We start from the raw sequence: 26,452 nt of genomic DNA, 5'->3' as shown, positions 1-26,452 counted from the left end.
GAGCAGTGTCTTTCAGACTCCTTGCTTCTCTCACTTGGCACGACCCACACTAAGAAGCACCTCTTTCAAGGCGGCCGAGCCATCCACACACATCCACACACACGTATCTGTGTATGTGGGTACGCGTAGCCAGAATGTCAAGAGACAACACTGTCCTTTACCATGTGTGGTGTACTATTTTTTATTTTAAATTAATAGACTTTGTTTTTTAGAGAAGTTTTAGGTTTACAGAAAAAACGAGCCCCACGAGTTTCCCGTTATTAACGTCTTGCGTTAGTGGGGTGCCTGTGTTACAACTGATGAGCTCGTGTCGATACCTCCTTAATAACTAAAGCCCATAGTTTGCATGGGGTTCACAGTCTGTGCTGTACAGGTCTGTGGCTTTCAACGATACGTAATGTCATTTATCCACCACTGTAGCCTCAGACAGTAGTGTCACTGCCCTAAAAACCGCCTGTGCTTCGCTCACTCATCCCGACCCCTACAGTTTTTCCTTTTCCAGAATGTCACATCGTTGGAATCATATAGTATGAAGCCTTTTCAGACTGGTTTCTTTCACTTAGCAAGATGTGTTTACATTTCCTCCATGTCTGTCTGTGACTTGATAGCTCACTTCTTTTTATCACTGAATAATATTCCATTGTCTGGATTTACCACCATTTATCCATTCACCTACTAAAGAATATCTTGGTGGCTTCCAAATTTAGCAGTTATGAGTAAAGCCGCTATAAGCATGCGTGTCTAGGTTTTCGTGTGGATATATTTTCAGTTCATTTGGGTAAATACCAAGGATCTCAGTTGCTGGATCCTATGGTAAGATTCTGTTTAGTTTTGTTAGAAACTGCCAGATTGTCTTCCAGTGACTGTACCATTTTCTGTTCCCACCAGCAGGTCCCCGTTGCTCCCCGTTGGGTCTGGGTGACTTCTGCCAAATATCACAGAAGTGTGATGGCCTCCTGACTTTCACATTAACATTTTTAAAAGATTTTTTTTCTTCTTTCTGATGTGGGTTAACTCAGTGACTTAGAAGGGTAAAGTATTAGCCATCTTTTCCTTTGGAGACCTCGAAGATGAGAAGGCAGGCGCCTGCCTTTCACGTCTTGCCCTGTTGTACTTGGGGGAGTTCACTGCGTGTGCTGTGCTGGGTGCTGCTCCAGGCACCGGCGACGCAGCAGTGAACCGACTAAAACTCCTACTCTCAAGGCGCATACGTTCTGGGGGGAGGAGACAGGATAAACTGACCTGTCACACGTTAGGTGGCGGGAGGGAGCGCTTAGAAGGAACAAATAAGACTCGGGGTGGGGGTGGAGGCTGAGAGCATTGGAAGGGGCCCGGGCGCGCGAGGTTGGTGGGGGAGCGCTCCCCTGGGAGGCCGCGGTGGGAGAGTCAGAGGCGTGGAGTGGGGGGGCGGACAGAGGCCCTGAGAAGGGAGGGTCGTGAGAATGCCAGCGTGACCGGAGCAGGGGACGAAGGGAGGGGCAGGGAGAGGCGACCGGAGTGGCGTGTATGTGGGGTGCAGGTCACGTCGGGCCTTGTGCACCGGACTTTGGGCTTTGGGATTTACCCTGAGGGACGCTGGAAACCACTGGAGGGTTTTGAGTGAAGAGTGACCGTCTGAAGGGCAGGAGAGGGAGCAGGTGGCTCCTGCAGCCACCCAGGCTGCGAGGGGGCGGGGCGGGGGCCAGTGAGGCCGGTGGACACGAGCGGTCAGATCTGGGTGACTTCGGAGTCAGGGTTGATGGTGTCGCCAGTGCGTCGTTTGCGAGCATGACAGGGAAGGGGCCCGCCGCTGGCCGTCCGTCTGGCTCGTGCTCCTGCTCTGGTGCGTGGGCGCCGCGCCCGCCCCTGGCCTGTGCTTTTCTGTCCCTGGGAGAGGCCCTCGGCTGGCCTTAGACTTGTGGCCCCGAGAAAGCTGTCCCCTTTCCCCACCCCACCTGACCCCTTCTATGGCTGTTTACTCAGAAGGCAGCAAGTACGTTTTACAAGTCCCTGCAGTTTGGTGTCGCTTTATTGATCTCGTTTCTCCTCAGTTATCTTGTTACCCTGAGTTCTCGGTCCGCTGGACGCTGCAAGTAGGTGGGGTTGGTGAGCGTGGGGTCTGACGCTCCCGTGAGTGAGTCGGGGCCACAGGAGCCCGACACACGTCCTAAAGGGTGTCCCACCCCTTGAGACGCCAAGACCGGAGGAGGCGAGGGAGCAGCCTCCCCGGGCCGTGCCGGTGACACCGGCGACACTGGTGGCCGAGCCACGAACGGAGCTGGAGTTCCGTACCCCCGGCTGCTTCCTGCCACAGCAGCGGAGTCCCTTATTTCCCTTTCTGGACTTTTATAGTTCCTACTTTTTAAAAACAGCTTTATTGAGGTATAGTTTATATACCATAAAATTCACTCATTTTAAGAGAACAATTTAATGATCTTAGTAAATTTGCAGAGTTGTGCGACCATTACCACTATAATTTTAGAACGTGTCTGTCACCCCAAGAAGGAAATTTTGTGCCTATTTGCAGTCACTCCTCATTTCATCTCACTCCTGTCTCTGTGGATTTGCCGATTACAGACATTTCACATAGATAGAATCACACGCTGTGTGGTCTTTTGTGTCTGGCCCTTTGACCTAACTGTTTTCAGGGCCCATCCATGTTGTCGCCTGCGTTAGCGCTTTGCTCCTTTTTATGGCCGGATAATATTCCATTGTACAACAAACCACATTTTCTTTACCTGTTCATCGGTTAATGCACATTTGGGTGGTTTTCACTTTTTAGCTACTATGAATAACGCTATGAACATTTGCATGTGAGACTTTGTGTGGACGTATAGTTTTATTCTTTTCGGTAGGTACCTAGGAGCGGAATTGCTGGGTTATATCGTAAATCTATGTTCACCATCTTAAGAAACCGCTGAGTGTTTTTTCAGAATGACTGTAGCGTCTGCATCTCTGCCGCCCGTGCGCGAGGACTTTAGCTCTTCCACATCCTCATCAACAGTTGTCATCGCCTGTTTTTTCGCTTGTAGGACAGTTCCTTTTTTTCTCCTCCATTTTGGGTGGTTCTCTCTCCCTCACCCCCGCTTTACTGAGATATAATTGACACATACCATTGTGTACAGTGATGATGTGATGCATGTATATATTGCAGATAGTTCCTATTTTTTAATGGGTCATACATCCCTAATTTGTGCTTTGCTTGATTTTCTTAGACCAAGAACGTCTTTTAAATACCAAGTTTGTAAACATTTTAAAAGCTCTATGTAGATATTTAAATGAGTGATTGATTCCAGTTGATTCTTTTCATAGCTCAGACATTCTTGAAAGTAAGGATGAGGTGACCTCTTAAGTTACTGACATGGTTCTGTGCAGCCTGCCCGCCAGGCCTCCTCCATCTCCATCCATCCTCCATCCCCATCCCCCATCCCCCATCCCCATCCCCATCCCCCAGCCCCATCCCCGAGTACCACTCACGTGTCCCGCGCTCTACTCGGGCGCTTCGTCAGAGAACGCATGTCCTCCCTCGGTGGCCTTATGATCCTGGGCTTTTCAGAATTCTTTGTAAATACAAATATGTGCAGCTTGTTGACACACTTAGATGATTTCAGGTAACGGGTCATAACTCACTCCTCTGAGTCACAAGTACTGTTTCAGTGGGAGACGTAATCACGAAATCCACTGATAATTTAGTGTAAGAATGTTGTACTAAAAATAGTCACAGTGTGTCACAGGAGAGCAGAGGAGGCTCTGTCCCAGATCGGGGCAGGATGAGTAGACAGTAGGATCAGGAAATATTTCTGCAAGGGGGCGGACATTTGGGCGCGATGGGGAAGGGTGAGCAGGGCTGGGACGGAGGCAGCAGTCTGAGGAAGGCGTAAGTAGGACATCATGTCCTCACATGCTTGTTACAGCACAAGAGTATACATCTGAGCATGTTTCCCTAACTGTAGTGAACCAGATCTTTTGTTTTCAACATGTTAATCTTTTAGGAAGGTTAAACATTAACTTCTTTTTACCTTTAGCAGTTTCTTTTGTTCATTTAATCCTTAACCCTATTGAGTTTTAAACATACTATTAAGAAAGGAAAAATGACACTAATTAGATTGACACACTATCAATTGTAAGATATACTTAGATTTCAGAGATGTTACAATATAAACAAAGTGCTTCTAGAATCAATACTATATGATATTTGTGTTGGAGATTTTTTTTTTTAAGCTAAAGAAATCTTGCTGGAATAACAGTAGCGGTCACATGTCTTTTCAACTTTAATTTTAGTGATGCTTGTGGGGGGGGGGGTGGTTATGTACCAACCAGGTCAATGTCAGCTTAATTTATCTTGAAAGTTTTTAAATCTATCATGATTATAATGAAATTAACTTTGATTGAATAATAGAGGGGGAACATGAATTTTGCTAAGATTGGGGAAAATAGGATTTACTAGAGACTACAAAATAGAATTAAAAAGTGAAGTGATGTTTGATGACTTTTGCATAAGTTTTCTGGGAGTTCTTAGCTTTTAAAAATCAATGTTCAGACTCACAGCTCTGCCAGTCTGCCTCTCCTCCCCCTTCCCCGTCACGTTGAACTTGGTCATGAGCTGGGAAGTCTCGGTAATTCCGAGTGCCCCAAAACAGTGTTTGGTGATTGTTCATTCTGACAGCAGGTTCCTAAAGGACTCTACTTTTCAGAGCAAGTAAGCACAAGTCGTGCCGCCCGGGTGCGACAGGGCTGCTCGGTGCCCGTGGGTGGGGAGGGAGAGCATGCAAGACACTGGTTCTGGCCAGAGCCCCGTCTTGCAGAAACAAACGATTATGTAAGTGGCTGCTAGCTTACAGTGCTGAGGACAAACCATGGGCTACTGTGGTAGGCACGGGGGCAAGGGGTGAGGGTGACAGACGGAAGAGCTGAGGGGACAGGCCGCTCTACCCGTTACTAGCGAGCTGTAGTAATAGCACTTGACAAGGTATTAACATATTTTCACTAATTTGAAATTTTGCTCTAAAAAGCATGGCTTGGGAAAATATATTATTAGATCTTGAAAAGCTAGGCTTTGAGATCACATGGGAAAATATTTACCATTAGAAGTGTGAAAGAAGTGCACGTAAACAAGAATAAAAATATATTTCCTTTGTTCAGGCCCTTTCAGTCCTGGACTTGTGTGCACCAGAGCTAGGAATTACCTATTTTATTCCGAGTTCTATAGATTCCAGGCCATTTATTTCAGTATTCAAAAGCCCCCAGTTTTTAAAATAAATTCCTCTTATGGGTTAATGAGCAGAAATAACTTTAATTTCTTAGAAAATAGAAATGTGTTTATAATATCCAAGAGGAACTGAAGGAACAAATGATGCTCATTGAACAGACTGGATATATCTTACTTAGATTTCGTGCAGTATTTTCTCAGCTCAGTGGTATGGTGGAGGTTTTACATCTGTGCGTCATTCATGGCGACAACCAGATCATGGTGTGCCTGCCGTGTGCCAGACACTGATGAGGCCGTGGGAGATGGACGTCTGAATCGCCTGGAGGAGCGTAGAGCCTGGGGAGGGGCGGGAGACGGGCTAATGCCGTGATGTAACAAAGACACCTGTGAGCAGTTCCCGGATCACAAAGGAGGGACTGTGTATCCTCCCTGGTGAGGAGGTGGAGAAGGGGGCTTTGGCAGAGGTGGTAGCAAATGAGCTGAGTTGCGAAGGGTGAATAGGAGTTTTCCGGCAAAGAGGAAGGACGCTTCGGCAGGCGGACAGCAGCCTGAGAGATCTTGATTGGAGTTCAGGGAACAAGGTCAAGGTTCCGTGCAGGCAGCCACTGGGACTGGAAGGCTAATGTTGCTGGATCTCATAATATATCCCATTGATCTGTTTGTGTGCTAGGAGGGTTGTGAGCAATCAGATTTGCAGTTTATCCTGTAGCATTGGCTTTCTCAGAAGGTATTCTGTGGAAATCCAAGCCCTACGAGTCTCTGGGGGAAAAAAGTGTACTTTAGCAGTACAGCATTAGACTCTACGTGCTAGGTAAAGACACCTGTTTCATGTTTATATTCCAGAAAAAAATGTTCTGGGAAAGGACTGCTGTTGGGCCTTGCAGAGCTCCTGAGTGTTTTAATCCGGGGAGTGACTTCACTTGATTGACATTTAGAAAATAAACTGGCAGAAGGGTAGGTAGGTGGGGGGAGATTTGTGACAAGGAAACCAGTTTGTAGCTGTTTTCAGTTTCACTTCTGTAAAATTGGTCATTGATATAAAATTGGTCATCTAATTTCTAAGATGTTTAATCTTAGGAATTTAGAGTACTTCTAAGAAAAAATATTTTAACAACGAACTCAAATACTTAGTTGACAGATGAGATTTTTAAGAGGAGAATTTGGGGCAAATGCAGATTTTGTTGCTGATTTTGATCAGAGATTAAACAGAAATACTTTATAATAATGCTGTCTGATGAAAGAAAATCTTTGGTTTAAATCGTACTTAAGGAGTATATTTTTTTTTAAAAAAAAATTTCTTCCAGTATAATCTCTCCAGATCTTAGATCAAAGTGGGGTAGGCTTTTTTAAAGACAAAAAATGCTAGGCATTTTTTATTTTTTATTTTTTCAAATATATTGTAATGTGTTTTTATATTTAAGGTCCATTTGGATTTCTTTTACTGTGATATATTATTATCTCAGCCAGTTTTTTAAAATAAATTGGAATTTTGATCTTTTTGTTACACTTTTAGAAGCCCTTTATGTATTGAGATTAGCCTTTTATTTGTAATATGAGTTGCAAATAGTTTTCTCTTAGTTGTCTTTTTTGCTTTGTAAAATTACTTGAATATATGTGTAATTACTTGAATATATAAAATTTTTAATGGTGTCTGGGTTTTGAGTCATAGAAAGGGCTTCTGTACTCCAAGGTTAAAAAAGGAACTTACACAGTTTTATCCTAGAACTTTTATAATTTTATGATTTATATTGAAATATTTGATCTATTAGGAATTTATGCTAGTGTATGATGCGCAGATGAATCCATTTTTTTCCCGTATTTGAATTGCTCAGACATCACTTATTGTACAGTCTCTTTCCTCCTCAATGTTGAGATGTCGCCTTCATCATTTACTGTTTTCCGTTTCAGGGTTTCATATGTGCCATGATCTATTTATGTGCTAGTGCTGTAGTATTTTGAGGCTTTATGATATCTGGTAATGCTAATCTTCTAATACTCTTTCGGAATTTTCCTTTTTTTACAGGTTAATGTTTCTACATGAACTTTAAAATCAGCTTATATATTTCCAAAAACTAATCCTGCAGGCATTTTGGGCAGAGCAGGGGGCAGGGGTGGCGGTGGGGAGGAGGGGCGATCACTTTCAGTTTACAGATTAATCTCCTTATGATAATGCCTCTAGTCGTAGCTTTAATCTTTTCTCTTACAGATGATATTAACCGTCTTCTTGAGCAACAATGAACAGATTTTGACAGAAGTTCCTATAACACCAGAAACAACATGTCGAGATGTCGTGGAATTTTGCAAGGAACCTGGAGAAGGCAGTTGCCATCTGGCTGAAGTGTGGCGGGGGAATGGTATGTATTAGGCTCTGTAACGGCTACTGGCACATGAAATTTAATGTGTATCAAATGCAGAATATTGTTTCTGATTCTTAGCTATCTGTGCTTAGAAGGAATTGAGTGATGAAAATATAAACTAGCATTATATTACATGGGGACAGGATTTTCAGGTGCTTTTGTGGAAAAGCACGTGGTGTGATTTGAGGCCGACTGCAGCCGTCGTCTATGGTAGGCGGCCGGGGGGGCCCCGATCCGCGCTGGACGACAGTGCCCTGTCCGCTGAGGCTGGGCAGCGCCTTGCTTCCCACACCTCCAGTGGCTCATCTGTTTTTCTTTTCTCCGTGATAACTTTGTGAAGGCAGAAACATTATTGTGTTTCCCGTGTACAAAATCCTTTAAATACTAGGCCCTCCATAAATATTTGTGTATTAAAGTGAAAAGAGTAAATACTGGCGCTTGCATTTAAGGACTTTGTCAGCAAGCTGGTCAGTGCAGGTAATGTGATTCCTCAATACAGCAAACTGTGAAGTCCTTTGGACGCCAAAGCAGGGGTTGAATTTAGATAGGATGGGGCACACTAAGCCAGGGGAGCGATGCGAAGGTCGGACAGGAGAATACGAGCATGGTGTGCTCCGAAGGCGCTCCTGGGGCGGGGGGTGCGCTACTGGGGGGCGCTGCTGGGGAAGGCAGGCGTCAGGGTAAAGACTAGACTGGCTGGCGCAGAGTCTGCAGCACGCGGGGGTAACTGGGCTGGAGGGGTCTGTACTGGAAAGTAAGAGAACGCTCAGTTGGAACATTTGGAGTTCAAGGTGATAATGAGATAAGCATCCAGTGGAATTATTTAAAGGGCCTTAGGGATAATCAGTGAATTTGACATTTTTTAATTTTTAAATTGAGGTGTAATTGACAACATGATATTAGTTTCAGTGTACAGCATAATGATTCAATATCTGTGTGTATATTTTACAAAATGATCACCATAAGTCTGGTTAACCATAGTTACCCTCCGTCACCATACACAGTTACAGAATTTTTTTTCTTGTGATGAGAACTTTTAAGATCGTAGCAGATTTCAAATATGCAATCAAAAGTACGGAATGCTTCACGGATTAGCATGTTATCTTTGCACAGGGCCATGCTCATTTCTCCGTATTGTTCCAATTTTAGTGTATATGCTGCCAAAGTGAGCGCTCTTTTAAATTTATTTTAATCATAGTTTACGTGCAATATTATATTAGTTTTAGACGTATAACATAGCGATTAGGCATTTACATACCTTACGACGTGCTCCCCACGGTAAGTCTAGTGCCACCTGACGCCCCACGTGGTTATTACAGTGTTAGTGACTGCGTTCCCTGTGCCATCCCTTGACATCTCCGTGACTTCTTATAACTGGCAATTCGTACTTAATCCTCTTCACTGTTTTTGCCTACTCCCTCACCCCGCTCCTGGCAGCCATTAGTTCATTCTCTGTATCTGAGTTTCTGTTTTGTTTTGTTTGTTCATTTGTCTTTTAGGTTCCACATATAAGGGAGATCACATGGTATTTATCTTTCTCTGTCTGACTTACTTCACTTAGCATAATACCTTCTAGGTATTATACCCTCTAGGTACATGTCACAAATGGCAAGATTTCATTCTTTTTTATGACTGAGTAATATTCCATTGTATGTATGTACCGCCTCTTCTTTATCCATTCATCTAGCGATGATGGGTGGACACCTAGGTTGCTTCCATATCTTGGCTGTCGTTAAATCATGCTGCAGTGAGCGTAGGAGAGTATATATCTTTTCAAATTAGTGTTTTCGATTTCTTCAGATAAATAGAAGTGGGATTGCTGGGTCACGTAGTAGTTCTATTTTTAATTTCTTTATTAGGAATCATAATATTCTTTGTTGTCTTTTTTGACAGTAGCCATTCTGACAGATGTGAGGTGATATCTCACTGTGGTTCTGATTTGCATTTCCCTGAGGATTAGTGATGTTGAGCATCTTTTCACATGCCTGTTGGTGATCTGTATGTCCTCTTTGGAGAAATGCCTATCCAGGTCCTCTGCCCATTTTTTAATTGGACTGTTGGTGTTTGATGTAGAGTTGTATGAGTTCTTGATATATTTTGGATATTAACCCCTTATCGGATATATCATTTGCAAATACCTTCTCTCACAGTAGGTCACCTTTTTGTTTGGTTGATCGTTTCCTTTGTGGTGCAAAAACTTTTTTGTTTGTTGTAGTCTCATTTGTTTATTTTTTCTTTTGTTGTCTTTGCCCTAGGAGACATATCCAAAAAGATATTGCTGAGAGTGATGTCAGAGAGTTCACTGCCTGTGTTTTCTTCTAGGAGTTTTATGGTTTCAGGTCTCATATTTAAGTCTTTAATCCATTTCGAGTTTATTTTTGTATGTGCTTTAAGAAAGTGCTCTAGTTTGTTTGTTTGTTTGTTTTTTCATATATCTGTCCAGCATCATTTATTGACAAGACCGTCATAACCCAGTTGTATATTCTTGCCTCCTTTGGTGTAGATTAACTGACCGTATCGGCATGGGCCTATTTCTGGGCTCTCTATTCTGTTCCATCGATCTAGCGTCTGTTTGTATGCCAGTACCATGCTGTTTGGATTACGAAAGCTTTGTAGCATAGTTTGATATCAGGTAGTGCGACACCTCCAACTTTGTTCTTTCTCAGTATTGCTTTGGCTATTTGGCTGTTGCTTTGGGGTTTCAAATAAAAGTTAGTATTATTTATTCTAGTTCTATGAAAGATATGCCATTGGTATTCTGATAAGAATTGCATTGAATTGTAGATTGCTTTGGGTAATACGGCTACTTGACTGGTATTATTTCTTCTAATCCATGAGCACGTTATATCCTTCCATTATTTGTGACTTCTTCATTTTCTTACATCAATATCTTATAGTTCTCAGAATATAGGTCTTTTGCCTTTTTGGTTAAATTTATTTGTAGGTATTTTATTCTTTGTGATACAATTGTAAATGGGATTATTTTCTTAATTTTCTTTCTGATAACTCGTTATTAGTGTATAAAATTGCAACCGATTTCTGAATATTAATCTTGTATCCATCCTGCAACTTTACTGAATTCATTTATTAGTTCTCACAGTTTTTTGGTGGAATCTTTAGGGTTTTCTATAGATATAGTATCATGTCATCTACAAATAATGAGAGTTTTATTTCTTCCTTTCCGATGTGGATGTCTTTTATTTCTTGTCTGATTGCTGTGGCTAGGACTTCTAATACGATGTTGAGTAAAAGTGGTGAGAGCGAGAATCCTTGTCTTATTTCTGATCTTAGAGAAAAACAGATTTTCACTGTTGAATATGATGTCCGCTGTGGGTTTGTCTTACATGGGCTTTATCATGTCGAAGTATGTTCCCTCTATCCCCATCTTGCTGAGAGATTTTTTTTTTATCATAAATAGATGTTAGATTTTGTCAGATGCGTTTTCTACATCTGTTGATGTGATCGTATGAGTTTTTTAGCCTTAGTTTTGTTTATGTGGTGTATCATGTTGATTGATTTGTGGATATTGCACCAACCTTGCATCCCTGGAATAAATCCCACTCGATCATGGTATATGATCCTTTTAATGTATTGTTGAATTTGGTTTGCTCGTATTTGGTGAGTATTTTTGCGTTTCTGTTCATTGAGGACATTGGCCTTGTCTCCAAGCCCATCTGAAATCATAACCTGTGTATTGACTTCGTCAGGAATGAGGACCATCACCTCGGAGCACAGGGAGTCACAGCATATTATGTTTGCCTTGGCTTTTATACGTGTTGTTACCATCATCTAGAACAGATCCTAGCACCCACCCCACTTTGCTTGGCTAACTTCTGTCCATTCTTAGCCACTCATCCCTTCCTTGAATCTCAGAGGGTGTTAAGTGTCCCTCCTCTATGCTCCAGTACTGTCATAGTATTTACCAAAACACGAGCTTTCATAGTTCTTTCGTTGTACTGAAATTCCTGAAGGTAGGAACTTGTCTCTTCATTATCATATCCCCAGTGCCCAGCCCAGTGCTCAGAACAGGCCCTTAATAAACACTTAAATCATTGAGTAAAATAGAGCAGCAAAGTTGGATTTTGAAGCGATATATCCTAGTGGATGAGATTCTAGTGGATGAGAAAGGCTATAACAGCCTTTCTCAATCTTTTTACCCTAGAGGAACTCTTACAATAATTTTCAGGCTTCAGAGAACCCCACCATAGAAACGATTGCCTCTGTAACTCATGGCGTATTTGTGTGATCTGTGTGTCATGAGCATAATCCAGTGTGATTATTGGTGCTTTCGAGGAAAGAACATTTCCCCGTGGACCTGTGTAGTAGTTTGCCGGGCTGCCACAGCACAGCGCCACAGACCAGGCGGTTAAACCATGGAAACTTATTTGCTCACAGTTCCGGAGGACTGAGGTCTGAGACCGAGGCGTCGGTGGGCTTGCTTTCTCCTGAGGCCTCTCTCCTTGGCTCACAGACGGTTGCCTTCTCCCCGTTTCTCACGTGGCCATCCCTGTGTGTGTCGGTGCCCTGATCTCTTCCTCCTATAAAGACACCAGTCATATTAGGGCCCACCCTGATGGCCTCATTTTAACTTATTACCTCTTTAAAGATCCTGTTTCCAAATAAGGTCACATTCTGAGGTCCTGGATGTTAGGACTTCAACTTTGTGAGCCGATGGAGGTAACTCAGCTCGGGCCATGATGCTCTGTTCATTTGGCTGGTTTATTCCGCTGCTCTTTGTGGTTTCTTCCCCACACAGGGTGTCAGCTCGAATGCAAGTCGGCAGTGTATGTAGATCCTTCCGTTTTTCTTTTGTGGTAGGTCCTCCTTGATTTTCTTTTTGCCTTACTCAAGATTGACTAAAACTGTTATCCTAGATTTCACTTAAATAAGATGCTGATGAGGTATTTATTACATGAGATGTATAGGGTAGTTTTGTTAAAACAGAAATGATGTTTTAGTTAACCTTTCTTATTTAAAAGAAGGTAGCGAAGTTTAGCTTGCTTTTCTTGAAATTAATCTTCTCTTTAAAATTTTTAATTTGTAAAAGGACATAATAAATTTCTGTTAAATAAGCGGCTTAAGACAAAATTGGAGTTAATTTTTATAGTTACACCCAGACTTGGCACATTTAAGTAAAGGTCGTGAATTCATTTTAATTTAAAAAATGTAAACATGAAATTTTATTGATAATGTTGGTTAGTAAAGTGACCAAAATTAAAGCTACTAACACCACAAGCCAAAGCAGTAGTAATAAAAATAAGGCCTAAGACACAATTTTATGCAAAACTGAGGCATATAATTAGGCTTAAATCTAGACCTCATGGTTCTAAAATTAGAATACACATTTTTAAAAATCTCCTATAGGCCTACATACATAATAGGTGTTACTTTCAAAACTAAAGTAATGGGATGATACTGACTTCGTTAATGTTCAGTGTTTTATTACGGTAACAGTTCAAGTTGAACGCTAGCTAGGCACACGCAGATTTCATTTTCAGCTGAGAGGCGGCCGTTTCCGTTGTTGCCCTCGTGTTTGCTGGGGAGGGTGAGGTTCGCCTCTGTGTGTCGGGAGGCGGGGGGTAGCCGCACGCTGCGTGGCGCGGTTCTGGGAATGGCGGGATTCTCTCTTTTACAGAAACCTAGCACTTCTTGGGGGTACGTCCAGTCACACGTTGGATGTGTGATCCGATTGCAGCCCGCAGAGTTTTCTCTTGTCTCAAAGTCACGTTCTCGGACTGAGCAGAAGGGCGCTCACCCAGCCACACGCTTGTGTCGGAAGGAGGAAAAGTGCCCTGCGGCCGTTGTGCCCCGGCAGGCCCTGTGTGGCCTCGGCCTCGGCCCCTCCCTCACTCCCCAGCACAGGCGGCGCCGGGAGTGTACGGGACAGGACTGCCTTTCTTTTCCTTTTCCTTTTCTTGCCTTTAAATTGAGATGGAATTCACAGGACATAAAAATCACTATTTTAAAGTGTACAATTCAAAAAAAAAACCAAATAAAAAAAATAAAGTGTACAATTCAGTGGTTTTTCAGGACATTCACCAAGCTCTGTACCTCCCATTCCTTCCTCCCCCGGCCTCTGGCGACCACTGTGTTACTTCCTGGCTCTGTGCGTTTGACGGGCTCGGTACTCACAGAAATGGGGTCATGCACTATGTGACCTCTGTTGTCCGGCTTCTTTCACTGAGAATAATGTTTTCTAGGTTCATCCGCATTGTTGCCTATATCAGCACTTCATTCTTTTTTTTTTTTTTTTGGCTGAGCGATATCTCTGTTTTAGCTACATTCATTGGTTGATGGACATTTGGCTTTTTCCACTTTTTGGCTACTGTAAATAAATAATGCTACTATGAACAGTGATGTACAAGTGTTTCGGGGGTTCCCTGAACTGCCAGGAAGTACACTGTCCACATCTAATTACCACGTGTAGCATTTTGATGAATAACAAGGTTCCACAATTTGTTGAAATATTTCTGTGAAGAGCGGGAGGCACACTGCTTCATAAAATGTTTAAAGGGATTTTTTTCGATGTTACCTATTTAATGTTGCAGAATTGCTTTTATGTTTACTTCTCGTGTTTATTACCTAAAGCATTTCCCAATACTGCTTTTGTTTCATTAAGGTTAAAATTTAAGACTTGTAGTATTCTTAAATTCTAATATATCTGTATACATTTATTTAAATTTATTTTTACTTTTGTGTTTGGTAGGAATTATTTTGTTTGTTTCTGAGGTAAATGTGTTTTTTCCTAGAGCGCCCCATCCCCTTCGATCATATGATGTATGAACATCTTCAGAAGTGGGGGCCACGGAGGGAGGAAGTGAAATTTTTCCTTCGCCACGAGGACTCCCCAGCTGAGAGCAGTGAGCAAGGTAGATAAGTGCTCCCCCTGTTCGTTAATTTTTGCCATAAAAGTTAATTTTTAAAAAAAAATAGGAATAAATATTAAAATAAATGAACTCGTGCTATTTTTTCCCTCCCAAGCGGTGAGGGGACGAACTGGTGTTACAGGTTCCCGTGACCTCTGTCATGCAGTTCACGACGACTTTGTGCTTTTCAGGCCCCCGGCCCCTTGCTTCCTTCTCAGGCTCCAGAGTTAGTCCCACAGTGCACTCAGACATGGGAGGGGGGCCAGCCATTTGAGGAACTGCTTTTGATAAATGTCAGATGGCTCACATCTAGATTTTAAGAATAAATAAAACAGTGAAAGGATTAGAAAAATCCTGGGAAATGTTTTGGGGATTTTTAAAAATTTTTATGATGAACAAGACCTTTCTAAGTGTAACACTAAACCGTAAAAGAAGAGACAAAGTGAGTTGTTAAAAAACCGCGTGGCAGTAGCTACTCCAAGCAAAGTCAAAAGACGTCGTGAACTTGGAAACAGCATTTATAGCTCATATGGCAAAGGGCTAATTTCTTTTACATATAAAGAATTCCTTAAAATCAATAAGCAAAAAAAAAAGGTAAAAAAAAAACTATTGAAATATACAAATATGCAGTTATAGAACAGGAAAATCCATGGCCCAGAATTTATGAGAAGATGCTCAGCCTTCCTCCTGCTAAAGAAATGCAGGGACAACACCGAGGTGTGCGGTTCCGCCCGTCGCGCTGGCAGGGATCGGAACGTTTCATGACACGGCGCTGGCAAGGAAGTCGAGCAGCAGGCACGTGTCCACCTTGCCCTGGGAGTGTCAGCTGGCAGTTTTCGTAGGGGGCAATTTGGTAATATCTGTTGTGCTTTCAAAAGCATAAAACCTTTCACCCATGAGTCTCACTTTTGAGGCCTCATTGTCGAGCGGCGCCTGCACACATACAGAATGACACAGCACAGTGTTACTCGTGCAGCACTGCTGGTAGGGAGGACTCCTAGGCGCCTGCCGGAGCAGCGGGCTGACGAAAGCCTGGCGCATCCAAACAGTGGCCTGATCTGCGCCGTGAACAGCCACAAAGCTCTGCCCTGGCCTGCGCCACCTCCCACACATGACGTGTGTAAGCACCGTGCAAAACAGTGTGCACACGTGCTACCCTCCGTGTGACGCAGACAGCAGAGTAACTGTGTGTCCATGTTGGCGTGTGCATGTGTGAAAGGTCCTTGGAAAGATAAGAAACAGGTGACCTTGCTGGCCTGAGGGAAGGCCGCGGGCCGGGGCAGGAGGGAAATTCATTCATCTATATCTGTTGGTTCCTTTCGCATTTCGAACTGTGGGAATATACTGCCTCTTTCTGAATTAAAGAAAAGAAGGGAATTTTTTTACTGAAAGCGTATATACTGTACAGTTAAGATATGCTTAATTCGCTGTTTAACAGTGACTGTGGATTATTTCTGGTATTTAAAAAAGTAAACAATGAAAGGATATTCTGTAAAAAGATTTCTTTATTGCAGATGATCCCCCTTTGTTTGTATTCTGTGTTAAAGGACATTTTGCCCCTAGGATGAGTTACTGTCTCCTTTAAAATCGTCTTTCATAGCTGTGAATACTGTCACAGCGCCGTGCTTTCCAGCGCCCCACGACTTCTGGGTTCATCCCACTGGCCGTCGTCACCTGGAGGCAGGAGAGCCAGGTTCCGGTCCGGCCCGTCGTCCACTGTTGCACCATAGACGAGGGCCTTGCCTCTGCCTCTGCACAAACCCCGCTGCGGAGGCCGTGACCGGCTGACGGCCACGTGCTCTCCTAGCGCTAAGGACTGTGCCAGCTTCTGCCCGAGCTCTCGGGCATGCGCGCCCGCCCTGGCCCAGCTGTGCTGTCACCGATGTGTGTTACAGGACCCTCGGTGTCCTGGGCTGGTGAGGTGGGGGCCTTATTTGATTCTCACTTTACGAAGTCTATCAGTATCAGGGATATGTAGCTGTCCGGGGTCATTAGGCAGGTGACAGCGCTGGCCTTCTGTTTGGCTTCCGTGGTTGCACCGTGGTGCTGCCCAGTCAGGTCATGTCCATGCAGCTGTACGTGAGATGTGGGGGGCAGGCGGGTGTCGGCCTGGGCGGCAGTGAGGACACGGGCCTCCACGCCGAGCTGTCAGCAGAGGCGTCTGGGGAGATGGGCTTGAGTGGGCCTCGAGGAATGAGTTTAGCTTTGGGGGGACAGCAGAGCTCCGCCGTGCCAGGCAGGGGCTGGCCCGCGGGAGCCCCGAGGGGGCGTGTGCCGAGGGGCAGGCTGCCTTCTCCTCTGGCTGGAGCACAGGCCGGCAGGACCGGAAGAGCCAGGTTCACCTTTCAGAACATTCACGAAGTCCCCACCTCTGATGGCATTTGTGAAGGACCAGACTCATCGCTCCAACCTCGTCGTCCCTTCTTTCTCTCTCGTAGCGCACGCTTCGTTCACACTCGGGCTCTCTCCCGCCCTACCCCGGGATTCCAGCGCCCGCCCCCCATAGTGCTGACCTCGGCCCTTCCCTCTGCCTGCGCTTGCACCTGTGCCCGTCCTGTCTCTCCGAGCTCGGGAGGAGGTGGCGGCTGGAACAGCCTGCCTGGGCGCTCTGTTCCCTGTTTTGCGTTTGGTCCCTGAACTTCTCCAGCTTATACTCTAAGCAGCCAGAATTGAGGATCCAGGACTCGTGCTTCCTCCCGCTTCCCACGGAGCCGAGGGCCAGGCAGTGGTCAGTGATGGATGTTATTTAAAAGGGGATACATTCGAGTGTAAGCGAAAGACATCCGTCACTAAGGCGTGGGCGTTCTCTGTTTGGAAGCTAGAGGAGAGCACGGAGCAGAGGTCGCCAGCCTTTGTGGCACCGGGCACTGGTGCTCCTCTGAGATCTGATGCCTGACGGTCCAAGGCGGAGCTGAGGCGGCGATGCCCGCGCTGCGGAGCGGCCGCAGTAAAGACGAAGCTGCACTCGCCCGCCGCTCACCTCGGGCTGTGCGGCCCGGTTCCTAACGGGACACAGGCTGGTACTGGTCCGGGCCTAGGGGTCGGGGACCTCTGGCATAGAGGACATTTAGTTCAGCCACCTTTTACCCTTGGGGTAAAACTTAGCGTGTAAAGAAACTCAGGCCAGCGGCATGCAGAGCAGACGAGAGGCCAGAGCCGGTGTGCTGGGGCGTGGGGTCGAGGCCGCCCGAGTTCCTGGGGTTGGCCCAGCCCCACTGCTCGCTTTGTGTGGACTTGGGGCAAGCGGCCTCTGTTCCTCGTCTGCAGGGTGAGTGGGGGTGACAGGTGTGCGGCCGATGTGCCCGGGGGGCTGGACGCACAGTGGGTGCTCGCTCCGTGTCAGCTCTTTACGTCTTCCGATGCAGGAACGCAAGGTCGTCAACTTCTGCTTTGCCATCCAAGATTGAGTGGCACTTGCTATAATGTTAATGTCGCGTGTTTTACAGTATTCTCATTTCTCGATAGCTTGTTGTTTGGGAGAGGCAGCAATTATAGAATATTCAATTAACCTGAATACCTTATTCATTAAAAATACTAATAACTAAGAATTTAATTTACCATATAAACTGATAGTTGCCGTAGTCTAGAGTGTGTGTGTGTGTGATTTCTAGATTTTATGAAATGACTGTTCGGTTGGATGCCATGTCACCCACATTCATTTAGCCTCCCTTTTCATTATCGTCCCCAAGAACCCTTTTTACGGACATTCGAGTTCTTACTTGCCCCCTGTTTTCCCCATCAGATATACTGTATATCTGTTTATGTACTATATATCTTCGCTTTATACATAAAAAAAGATTTTTTTTTATCCTCCGAGAACCAATCTTTGCCCCTTTGGGGGCGATGTCACTCTCTTGGAGAATGCGTGGTTTAAGATGAAGCCGTACTTCCATAATATAATTTTTCTTCACATTTTTTAAAGTGATAGGAAATAAATAGAAAAAAAATGTTTTCCTGTCTTTTTTAAACATTAGGTTCATGACCCATCGAAGTCCTGTATGTTAGGTGATGAAGCAGCCCCTCCAGGGTGTAAAAACTCTCAAAACCGTGGCGGGCGCAGCTGGAGAGGCCGGCGAGCGGAGGCGGCGCGGGCGTCGACTCTCCCAGACTTGTGTCTGCGACTTCAGGCGCTCCCGAAATTCTGCGTCACACTTCGTTTTGTTTCGAAAACGTGACAGAACATAGTTTTTCTAGTTTAAATTTAGCCCCTTTTAAAAAAATGTTTTAATTTTTACAGAACAAAGGAGACTTTGTAAGACCGCCCGATTGAGAAGGTGTTCCGTCAGTTTTCACACTACTAGTAAAGATCAGTTTTGTGCATCCGTTTTTTTCATAATGGATATTAAGTGTTATTTTAGTCTCTCCTAAAATATAAAAGCCTTTTAAAATTTTTAATAAAAATTCGATGTGGTAAAATACACAAAGTAAAATTTACCATCTTGACCATTTTAAAGTGTTAGAAACCTTTTGATATGTCAGTTTCAAAATTCTGAGACAGAATGTTAGAAGAAAAATTTCATTTAAACGACTTTACGTGTACGAATTTAAAACATTTTTTCAGTTGTACGTAGTCTTGAGTTGTTCTGCCTGGTATTTAATACTTGTGTTCAATAAATATTTGAATAAGTGAGGAAATGGAAGGATGTTCTCTGGTACGTCTCTTCATAAATTTGGTCCTCTCGTTGTTTTAGGTGGCCGTCAGACCCAAGAGCAAAGAACTCAGAGAAATGTAATAAATGCACCTGGAGAAAAACGTACTGAAAATGGGGTAAGCAACAGTCAATTCTATTGAATATTTAAAGTTGCTTTTTACAGGTACTAATGAGTTTGGGTTATAATTTTTAAAGAATTATTTTTAGGGTATGAAGTTACAAAGAGGCAGCTACCGAGTAGTCTTCGCGAGGCACACACTGGCCCGCGCACTGCGCCATCGTGCGGAGCAGCGCCCTCCCAGCCCTGTGCACGTCGCTGCCCACGGCCCGTCCCGGAGCAGCAGCCACGCATCTCGGTGCATGTGACAGTGGCTCTTGACTTTTCTGTCAGGTTTTGAAAGACAGAATGGCTGATGGGCTGCCTCCAAGAGAGATGGCTTCCTCCGTCATACGGTGTGGCGTTAGAGAACAGGGCTCACTTGAGAGGTGATGAAGTGTCTGTCTCTAGGCGGAGGGGCTCTTTTGAAGAAATATTGGTGTGTATTAAAAGAATGAGCAGGGAGGGAAATTTCCACCTTGATCTTTCCTGGAAATTTTAGTAATAACTTTTCCAAATAATTAAGACTAGAGAATTAGTTCATTTTTCTGGCTCTGCCACTAACTGGGTACGTAATCTTGGGCAAGCGACCTCCTCGTACAGTGCTGGGAAGAGCAGATGCTGGTACACAACACGGGTCCGGAGCGTGGGGTCCGTCTTCACGCACTGGCTTCAGAACTTTTTAACTAGCTACATTTGAGCCAGTCACTTGGCCTCTCTGCTCCCCAGCTCGCTATTCTCGGCTTGCTATTTTAGTTTTCTCTTGGCTGGTGTTATGGCTTTAGATGGCATACTTAAGTCTCACTTTCTTTATACCTCAACTCCAACTCCTATCTCTGGACCTCCGTCCCTGTAAGGCGTGGGTCCTGGCCCCGACCCCTGCCTCCGTCTCCCCTTCCCACCCACCTTCCAGCTCTTTTAGCTGTACTTCTGTGTTGTCGAGATTGATAATATGTGTGTACTGTTACCTAACTATAATGAAACCTTTACATTTTGTCTATAGGTTGGTTATAAAATTGAAAAACATTTAACAATGTTTATTGGTTTAGATTTTGCAGATATTATGCACTGCAGAGCCAAGGTAGTATACTAGAGAATATTTTCTTCTCTTTGGTTCCAACGTCCTAATCCTTGTGCCACTCGGGAGAACTGTTGCTAATGTCAAGATTATGGCTTCTCCTTTACCCTCAAATTTCTAAAGATCGTTCCTCAAATTCTCTTCTCCTGTCATCTGCCATACTCGTCTCTACAAATCTAGAGCCTCTGTGGGGTTCTGCCAGGTGCATCTGCTTCAAAAGTCTTGAGATAAAAAGGCCCAGACCCTGCTGCTAGAACTTTTGATTCAGTACGTCTAGGCCGGGATCCGGAAAACCCCCAAATGACTCTTTGGCCCCACCAAGCTGGGGAACCTCCAGGCCGCATGCTCACACTGTCACAAGCTTTCAGAACTTAACTTGTCCAACAGGACTCGGAAGCGCCTTTTGAATTCTGAGATTTCCCATGACCTGAACTTCAAGGAAGGTGAAATAAATGCACCGAGTGGGCTTTCTGGTGAGGTGGGGTGCGCGTGTCCATGACAAGGGAAAGGGACTCGGCAGGAAGGGGTTCCAGCGGTGTGATAAAGTGAGTTTTGATGTTTGGGTATGATGGGCCTGTAATCTTCTCTGATGAAATTTCTCTCGTTAACATGAAAATAATGTTAACGTTTCAAGATCAACAAAACTGAAACCTGAAACCAAAATTAAAAGTGTTTTCGTAGCCTTTTTGTGAGCCTGTAATTAGAGGGAGGTGGAGAGCCAGTCTAGAGGTACAACTGCGCTGGAAGCGTTACATCAAAGCTGTGACTGTTTTATGGCGTACACGCCTGCCCTTTGAGCCTAATGATACATTACCTTTGTAAAGCCCTTTATTGTCTATAGAGCACTTTTTTTGTGCACTTTTAAAGTTAATAAGATGTTAAAAACAGTTCTCCAAAAATGTTTTTACGTACACCCTGGCTATGGAACGACGGCACCGAACTTCGTAGCGTGGGGGGGAGACGGCGGCCAGGGCGGGACGAGCAGCAGCCGGGGTGTGGGCGGGAGAGGACAGCGTGCGAGCGGGTGTGCGTCCTGCCAGTTGACAGCCGCTGAGGCCAGGGGCTGGGGAAGTTCTGCTCTCCGAAAATCACAGGGCAGCACGTCGCTCGTCCAAGGAATAAAGGCCCAGACGCACCGGCAGAACTTTTGGTTCAGTGTGACAGGGGTGGGCCTGGAAAGCTCCCCATGTGTGACCCTGCTTCCCTGCCGGGTTCGGGAGCCCCCCTGGCTGCGTGCGCACACTGTCAGAAGCATTCGGGACTTACCTGTCCAGCAGGATTTTGACGATCTGGCTTGACTTTATGCAGTAAAGGCAAATTGACTTATTCTCATTGCATATGCCTGTGTTGGTCCCCAAGACCTCCCCCGGCATCACTCATTTGCTAGGCAGACTTACAAGACTCAGGATCTGGTCCTCACGGCTGTGACTCACGACGGTGAGAGTTTACAGAGCAAGATCAGCAAAGGGAAAAGGCACCTGGGGTGAAGCCTGGAGGAAGTGGGGCACGGGCTTCCACGCATCCTCTTCCAGTGGAGTCACACAGGGCACACTTAATTCCTCCAGCAAGAAACTGTGACAGCCCATGGGAAACGTCTGCCGGGGAGGCTCACTGGAGGCCCAGCGCCTGGGGCTTTGCTGGGACTGCTCGTGCAGGCAGCCTCTCTCCGGCGAGAGCCAAAGGTCCAGACCCCCGGAAGATAGGCAGGCGTTCGACGCAAAGCAGGCTGTTCGCACACACAGTCTAGGTCACTCCTGTTAGCTCTGGGAATGGCGGGAGCCCGCCCCACATCCAGGCTCCCAGGAGGCTCCCGGGGCCAGCCGAGCAGGCAGGCCCCTCTGAGGACTGCGGCCTCCGGCCTGCCAGGTGAGCTCTCTTCTGTGCCACACCATGTGGTTACGTGTCTTGGAAGCACTTTTTCCTGTTTTCTCAGCCAATCAGACCAAAAGCTGAGGCAGTTTCTGTACATCCGGTAAGTTGCCAAGGTCGATTGATCCTGTCCCCTGCGTTTTCTTGTAAGAGCGTTGTAGTTTTGGCTCTGACATTAGGTCTGTGATCCATTTTGAGTTAATTTTTGGGTACGGTGCGAAGTAGGGTTCAAATTCATTCTTTTGGGTGTAAATGTCTAGTATTTCACTGAGCATCGTTCGGTGAAAAGGCTGTTCTTTCCCCTATCGAATTGTCTTGGCACCTTCGTCCGAACACTTGACCAAATGTGAGCGTTGTTTCTGGAAGCAAGGGGACTGGTCACTCGGTCCCCTTGTTTTCCATCTGGTACCCAAGACTCAACTGTGCCTATCATCTCCCAGGCCAGATAACAGTGCAGTTGTCTATAGCAGCGGTCCCCAACCTTTGTGGCACTGGGGACCGGTGCTCCTACAAGAATCTGATACCTGATGGCCTGAGGTGGCGCTGAGGCGGTGATGCCAGCGCTGGGGAGCAGCTGCGAATACAGATGGAGCTTCGCTCGCCTGCTACTCACCTCCTGCTGTGCGGCCTGGTTCCGAACAGGCCACCCACCGGTGCTGGTCTGCGGCCTGGGGCTTGGGAACCCCTGGCATAGAGAATGGACCTCAGACCTCCGCTGGGATTGGGGAGAGGCCGTCGCCGGCAGCAGAGAACCTGGGAAGAGGTCTCAGGGTTTCTCTGCTGCGTTAACGTCTTCCCTCCGTCCGCCCATTTTAGGCGCTCTGCCTTTCCTTTCCATTTCCTGAGCTGGTGGTGGCATCGGTCCCCAACCTTTGGAGGATTCCGTGATATAACTGGGTCGTGTATCCAGTTTTACTATTTCTAGCTTAACGTTTGTCTCATCTACTAGGTCAGTTATTTCTTATTCTCTTTCCAGCTTCCAAACATTTTTATTATCTCTACTCCTGTTAGTTCTGTTTTGTGGTTTTATATTATTTGATGTTGAAAATTCCTTTACTGTCATTTAATCCTCCATTTTGAGCAGACCTAGATGTAGATTTCTTTTACTTTCTCCTGTTCGGAATCGTTGAATTTACTGATTCTGAGGATTGGCATCTGTCAACAGTAATGGAAACTTCTATGTCATTTCGACAGGCATTCTTCCTCATTCTTTTTATTATCTTTTTTTGGAACTCTGATGAAATGTGTTCTGTCTTTCATTTTATTTTTCGTCTCTTAATTTCTTTTTCGTGTTTTTACTTTCTTTGTCTCTTCGTACTCTTTTGGATAATTTCTTAAGACGTATTTTTCAGTTAATGAATTGTATCTTCAGCTGTGTTTATTTGGCTGTACAGTACATATAATGTACTTTAAACAGTATTTATTAAAAAAAGGTAAGGCAATCTGGGAGAAAATACTTGCAGATCCTATACCCGATAAAGGATTTATATCCTGAATATATAAAGAACTCTCAAAACTGAATAATGAGAAAATAACCCAATTTTAAGAGAAACAGGTAAAAGATCTGAATAAATGCTTCACCAAAGAGAATGTATGAATGTTAGATACACACATGGAAAGATGTTCAACATTAGTCATTAGGAAAATACAAATTAAAACCACAGCGAGGTACCACCGATACCTATTAGAATGTCTAAAATTAAAAAGACCCGTCACAACAAGTATTGGTGAGAATGCGAGAGCCTGGAACTCTCGTACACTGCTGTCGGAACATAAAATGGTATGATCTGGAAAACAGCTTGGCAGTTTCTTTAAAACTTGAACATAGTGAAGCTGTTATATGATCCAGCAATTCTACCAAGTATTTACCTGTGGGAAAGGAAAGCCAATGTCCGTAACAACTTGGACATGAATGTTTAGAGCAGCTTGACTTGTGGGAGCCGGAAATCTAGCGAAACCCTAGTGGCTATTAGCAGGTGAACGGACAGACTGTTCTGTCCAGTCAGAGATGTTACTGAGCAACAAAAAGGAATGAACGAATCGCTGATACGTGCTGCGGCCTGGATGCCTCTCAGGGTCGTCGTGCTGGAAGAGAAGCCAGACGAGAGAACGGATTGTACGATTCCATTTATATAAAATTCTAGAAAACGTACACTGATCTCCAGCAACCACAGGTAGATCGGTGGTTGCCCGGAAACCTGGGAGTTAGGGCGGGCGCAAGGAGGGTGTAGGAGGGAGCGATCGCAGGGGAGCACAGGGAGGTGAGGGGACGTGAGTTCGTTCCCTTCCTTGCTTGTGGAGGCTTCGTGGTGTGTACATCTGTCAGAACATGTCGAATTGTACACTCCACATGTGTGCAGTTTATTATATGTCAGTTAACACCTCGATGCAGCGGTTTATAAACTCATTAAAATTTTCTTTTCTAAACAAAATTAATTTATTTTTAATTCTTTAATGTTACCACATATTTGACCCCTTTTACCCCATCTACCTCTCCCCTCTCACCTCCCCCTACCCTCTTAAAATTATCAGTTCTAGAAATTTTAGTTCTTTTCTGCCTCTTTTTGGTTATTCTGCTCATTTTAAGCTTTACATATTTCTTTAAGCACACTAACCATAGTTATTTTGTATTCTGTAAGTAATCATTTTAATTTCAGTATATGTTGCTTCTGTGGCGTTTAATCGTGGTTCCTTGATCATGTTGCTTTGATTTGGGGCAAGAACTACTCATTTTCTTGGAACTTTCCTGTAAGCGTTTTCGAGGCCTGGTACAGATGGGATTTCCTGAGAGGTTTGCATGTGCTTTCGTCAGTCACTGGGCATGCAGATAGGCTCACTTTACGGCCCGCTTCGTGGGTCGGAAGCTGGTAGGAGGGCTGTCCAGTGGGCACAGATTCTAGGGGAGTCATCCCCTTCTCGCTCAGACTGGGACAGACTGCCTCCCCGCAGGTGTGGGGGTGTTTCTATTCACTCTCACACTCTGGTTATTGCTCGCTGGGGTCCTGGGTGTGTGTGGGCACCTCTGTTGGACTCTCCACCCTGGGCTGGTCCTTGTGTGTCTTAATGCCAGGCTTCGGCAGCTCCAGAGGGCAAGCCTTAGATGGGACAGGCTGTCAGGCCACAGGCCAGCTTGGTATTCCCCCAGTGCCCAGAGCTTTTGCTGTCTCAATTTTTGGCCCCTGTCACTTCCTTACTGTTGCGACAGTGATGCTTTTAAAAACTGGTTTTCGTGTTTTGTCTTGCCATTTAGATGTCACTCTCAGGAGTGTTGTTCGGTGGGTCTCGTGGGCCCTCCCGCGGGAAACGGCGGTCTGCGTGGCGTGCTGCTTGCGGCTCTCAGGTGGCCTGTGGTGTTTCTTTTATTGTTAGTCGTGTTCTTCGACAGCAGTTTTCTTGCAGATCTTTCTAGCCCTAATCATGTCCAGCCACTTGCCTTGGGTACAAATATGTGTTGAACCGAACTGAGTTCATTTGGGCGAATTTGAGTCATCAGAGTAATTCTCATTTACAGGGTAAAGCAGCATGAGTGTTGTCGCAGGGGTGGGAGCTGGTGTGCGTTCGGATGTCTGACTGCCTTCATAACCTCTGAGACTCAGGAATCGTTGGAGTATGAAATTGTCCAGCTCCAGAATATGATAGGATGCTGGAGAGACTCGATTTTCCTGACTATTTCGCTGACTGTTTTCTGCGATACAGATTAGCCTACGTGTTTATAATGTATCTGGATAATCACTGTCACCTACTTTTTGTTTGCTAAATAGGCAAGGGGAAATACTCTAAACCTGAAAATTTATAACCTTGTAAACAAAGGGGAAAAAGGAGTGATTTAATATTCTAGAATATTATATGAGCATGAATAGATTTTATCCTAATTATTTTATCAGAGTTCTGTTTTCAGGACGTTGGTCATTTTTGAAATATTACACTTGAAAATCCAGTTATACTTTAAAAAAAACTAGTTATTTTAAATATCTTGTGATTAAATTACAAGATGGGATGCTGGCTATTTGGTCTAATTGTTTTTTATCCTTTTTTTCTGACATGTACATGTACAGTTTAAAGAATTACTTGAAAAAAACCCACCCGGCAACTACCCCAGGCTTAGACGCTCCCCTCCCTTTATTCTTTTTAAAGCAGTTCCATCCAGTTGGTGTTGATTTGAGACAGACCGAAGACATTATAAAAGCAAGGTGTTTGGTGGCGGCTCCTTGAATTCTATCTCAAATTCCACAGAGAAACAAGGGGTGTTTTCGGGGATAGGTGTGTAAACCACAAGGTCGCAGCGCGCCCTGGAAAGTGTAGCGAAAGCAGGAGGTGGCGCCGGGATTGGAGCTCAGGTTCTGGG

General features: G+C 44.9%; 1 protein-coding gene and 1 non-coding gene across 3 annotated transcripts in view; one reads left to right on the top strand and one right to left on the bottom strand.

Annotated features, from left to right (window-relative positions):
- The window catches only part of PPP1R13B (protein phosphatase 1 regulatory subunit 13B), a 70,131-nt gene that overhangs the window by 16,882 nt on the left and 26,797 nt on the right, over window positions 1-26,452 (top strand). The window contains exons 2-4 of one of the 2 annotated variants that reach the window (XM_039876536.1): window positions 7,395-7,542; window positions 14,295-14,414; window positions 19,103-19,179. In XM_039876536.1, the coding sequence (XP_039732470.1) occupies window positions 7,395-7,542; window positions 14,295-14,414; window positions 19,103-19,179 (345 nt within the window). The remainder of the gene's footprint in view (window positions 1-7,394; window positions 7,543-14,294; window positions 14,415-19,102; window positions 19,180-26,452) is intronic. The other variant, XM_039876537.1, reaches the window with a different exon arrangement.
- On the bottom strand, window positions 8,614-8,718 carry LOC120613989 (U6 spliceosomal RNA). Its single transcript, XR_005655820.1, has one exon. It is a non-coding gene; the product is annotated as a U6 spliceosomal RNA (small nuclear RNA).

This window comes from Pteropus medius, unplaced genomic scaffold (assembly GCF_902729225.1).
Source record: "Pteropus medius unplaced genomic scaffold, Ma_sr-lr_union100, whole genome shotgun sequence".
Taxonomy (NCBI): Eukaryota; Metazoa; Chordata; class Mammalia; order Chiroptera; family Pteropodidae; genus Pteropus; species Pteropus medius.
The sequence above is the reverse complement of the archived record's forward strand: the minus strand, read 5'-3'. Positions and strand labels throughout refer to the sequence as shown.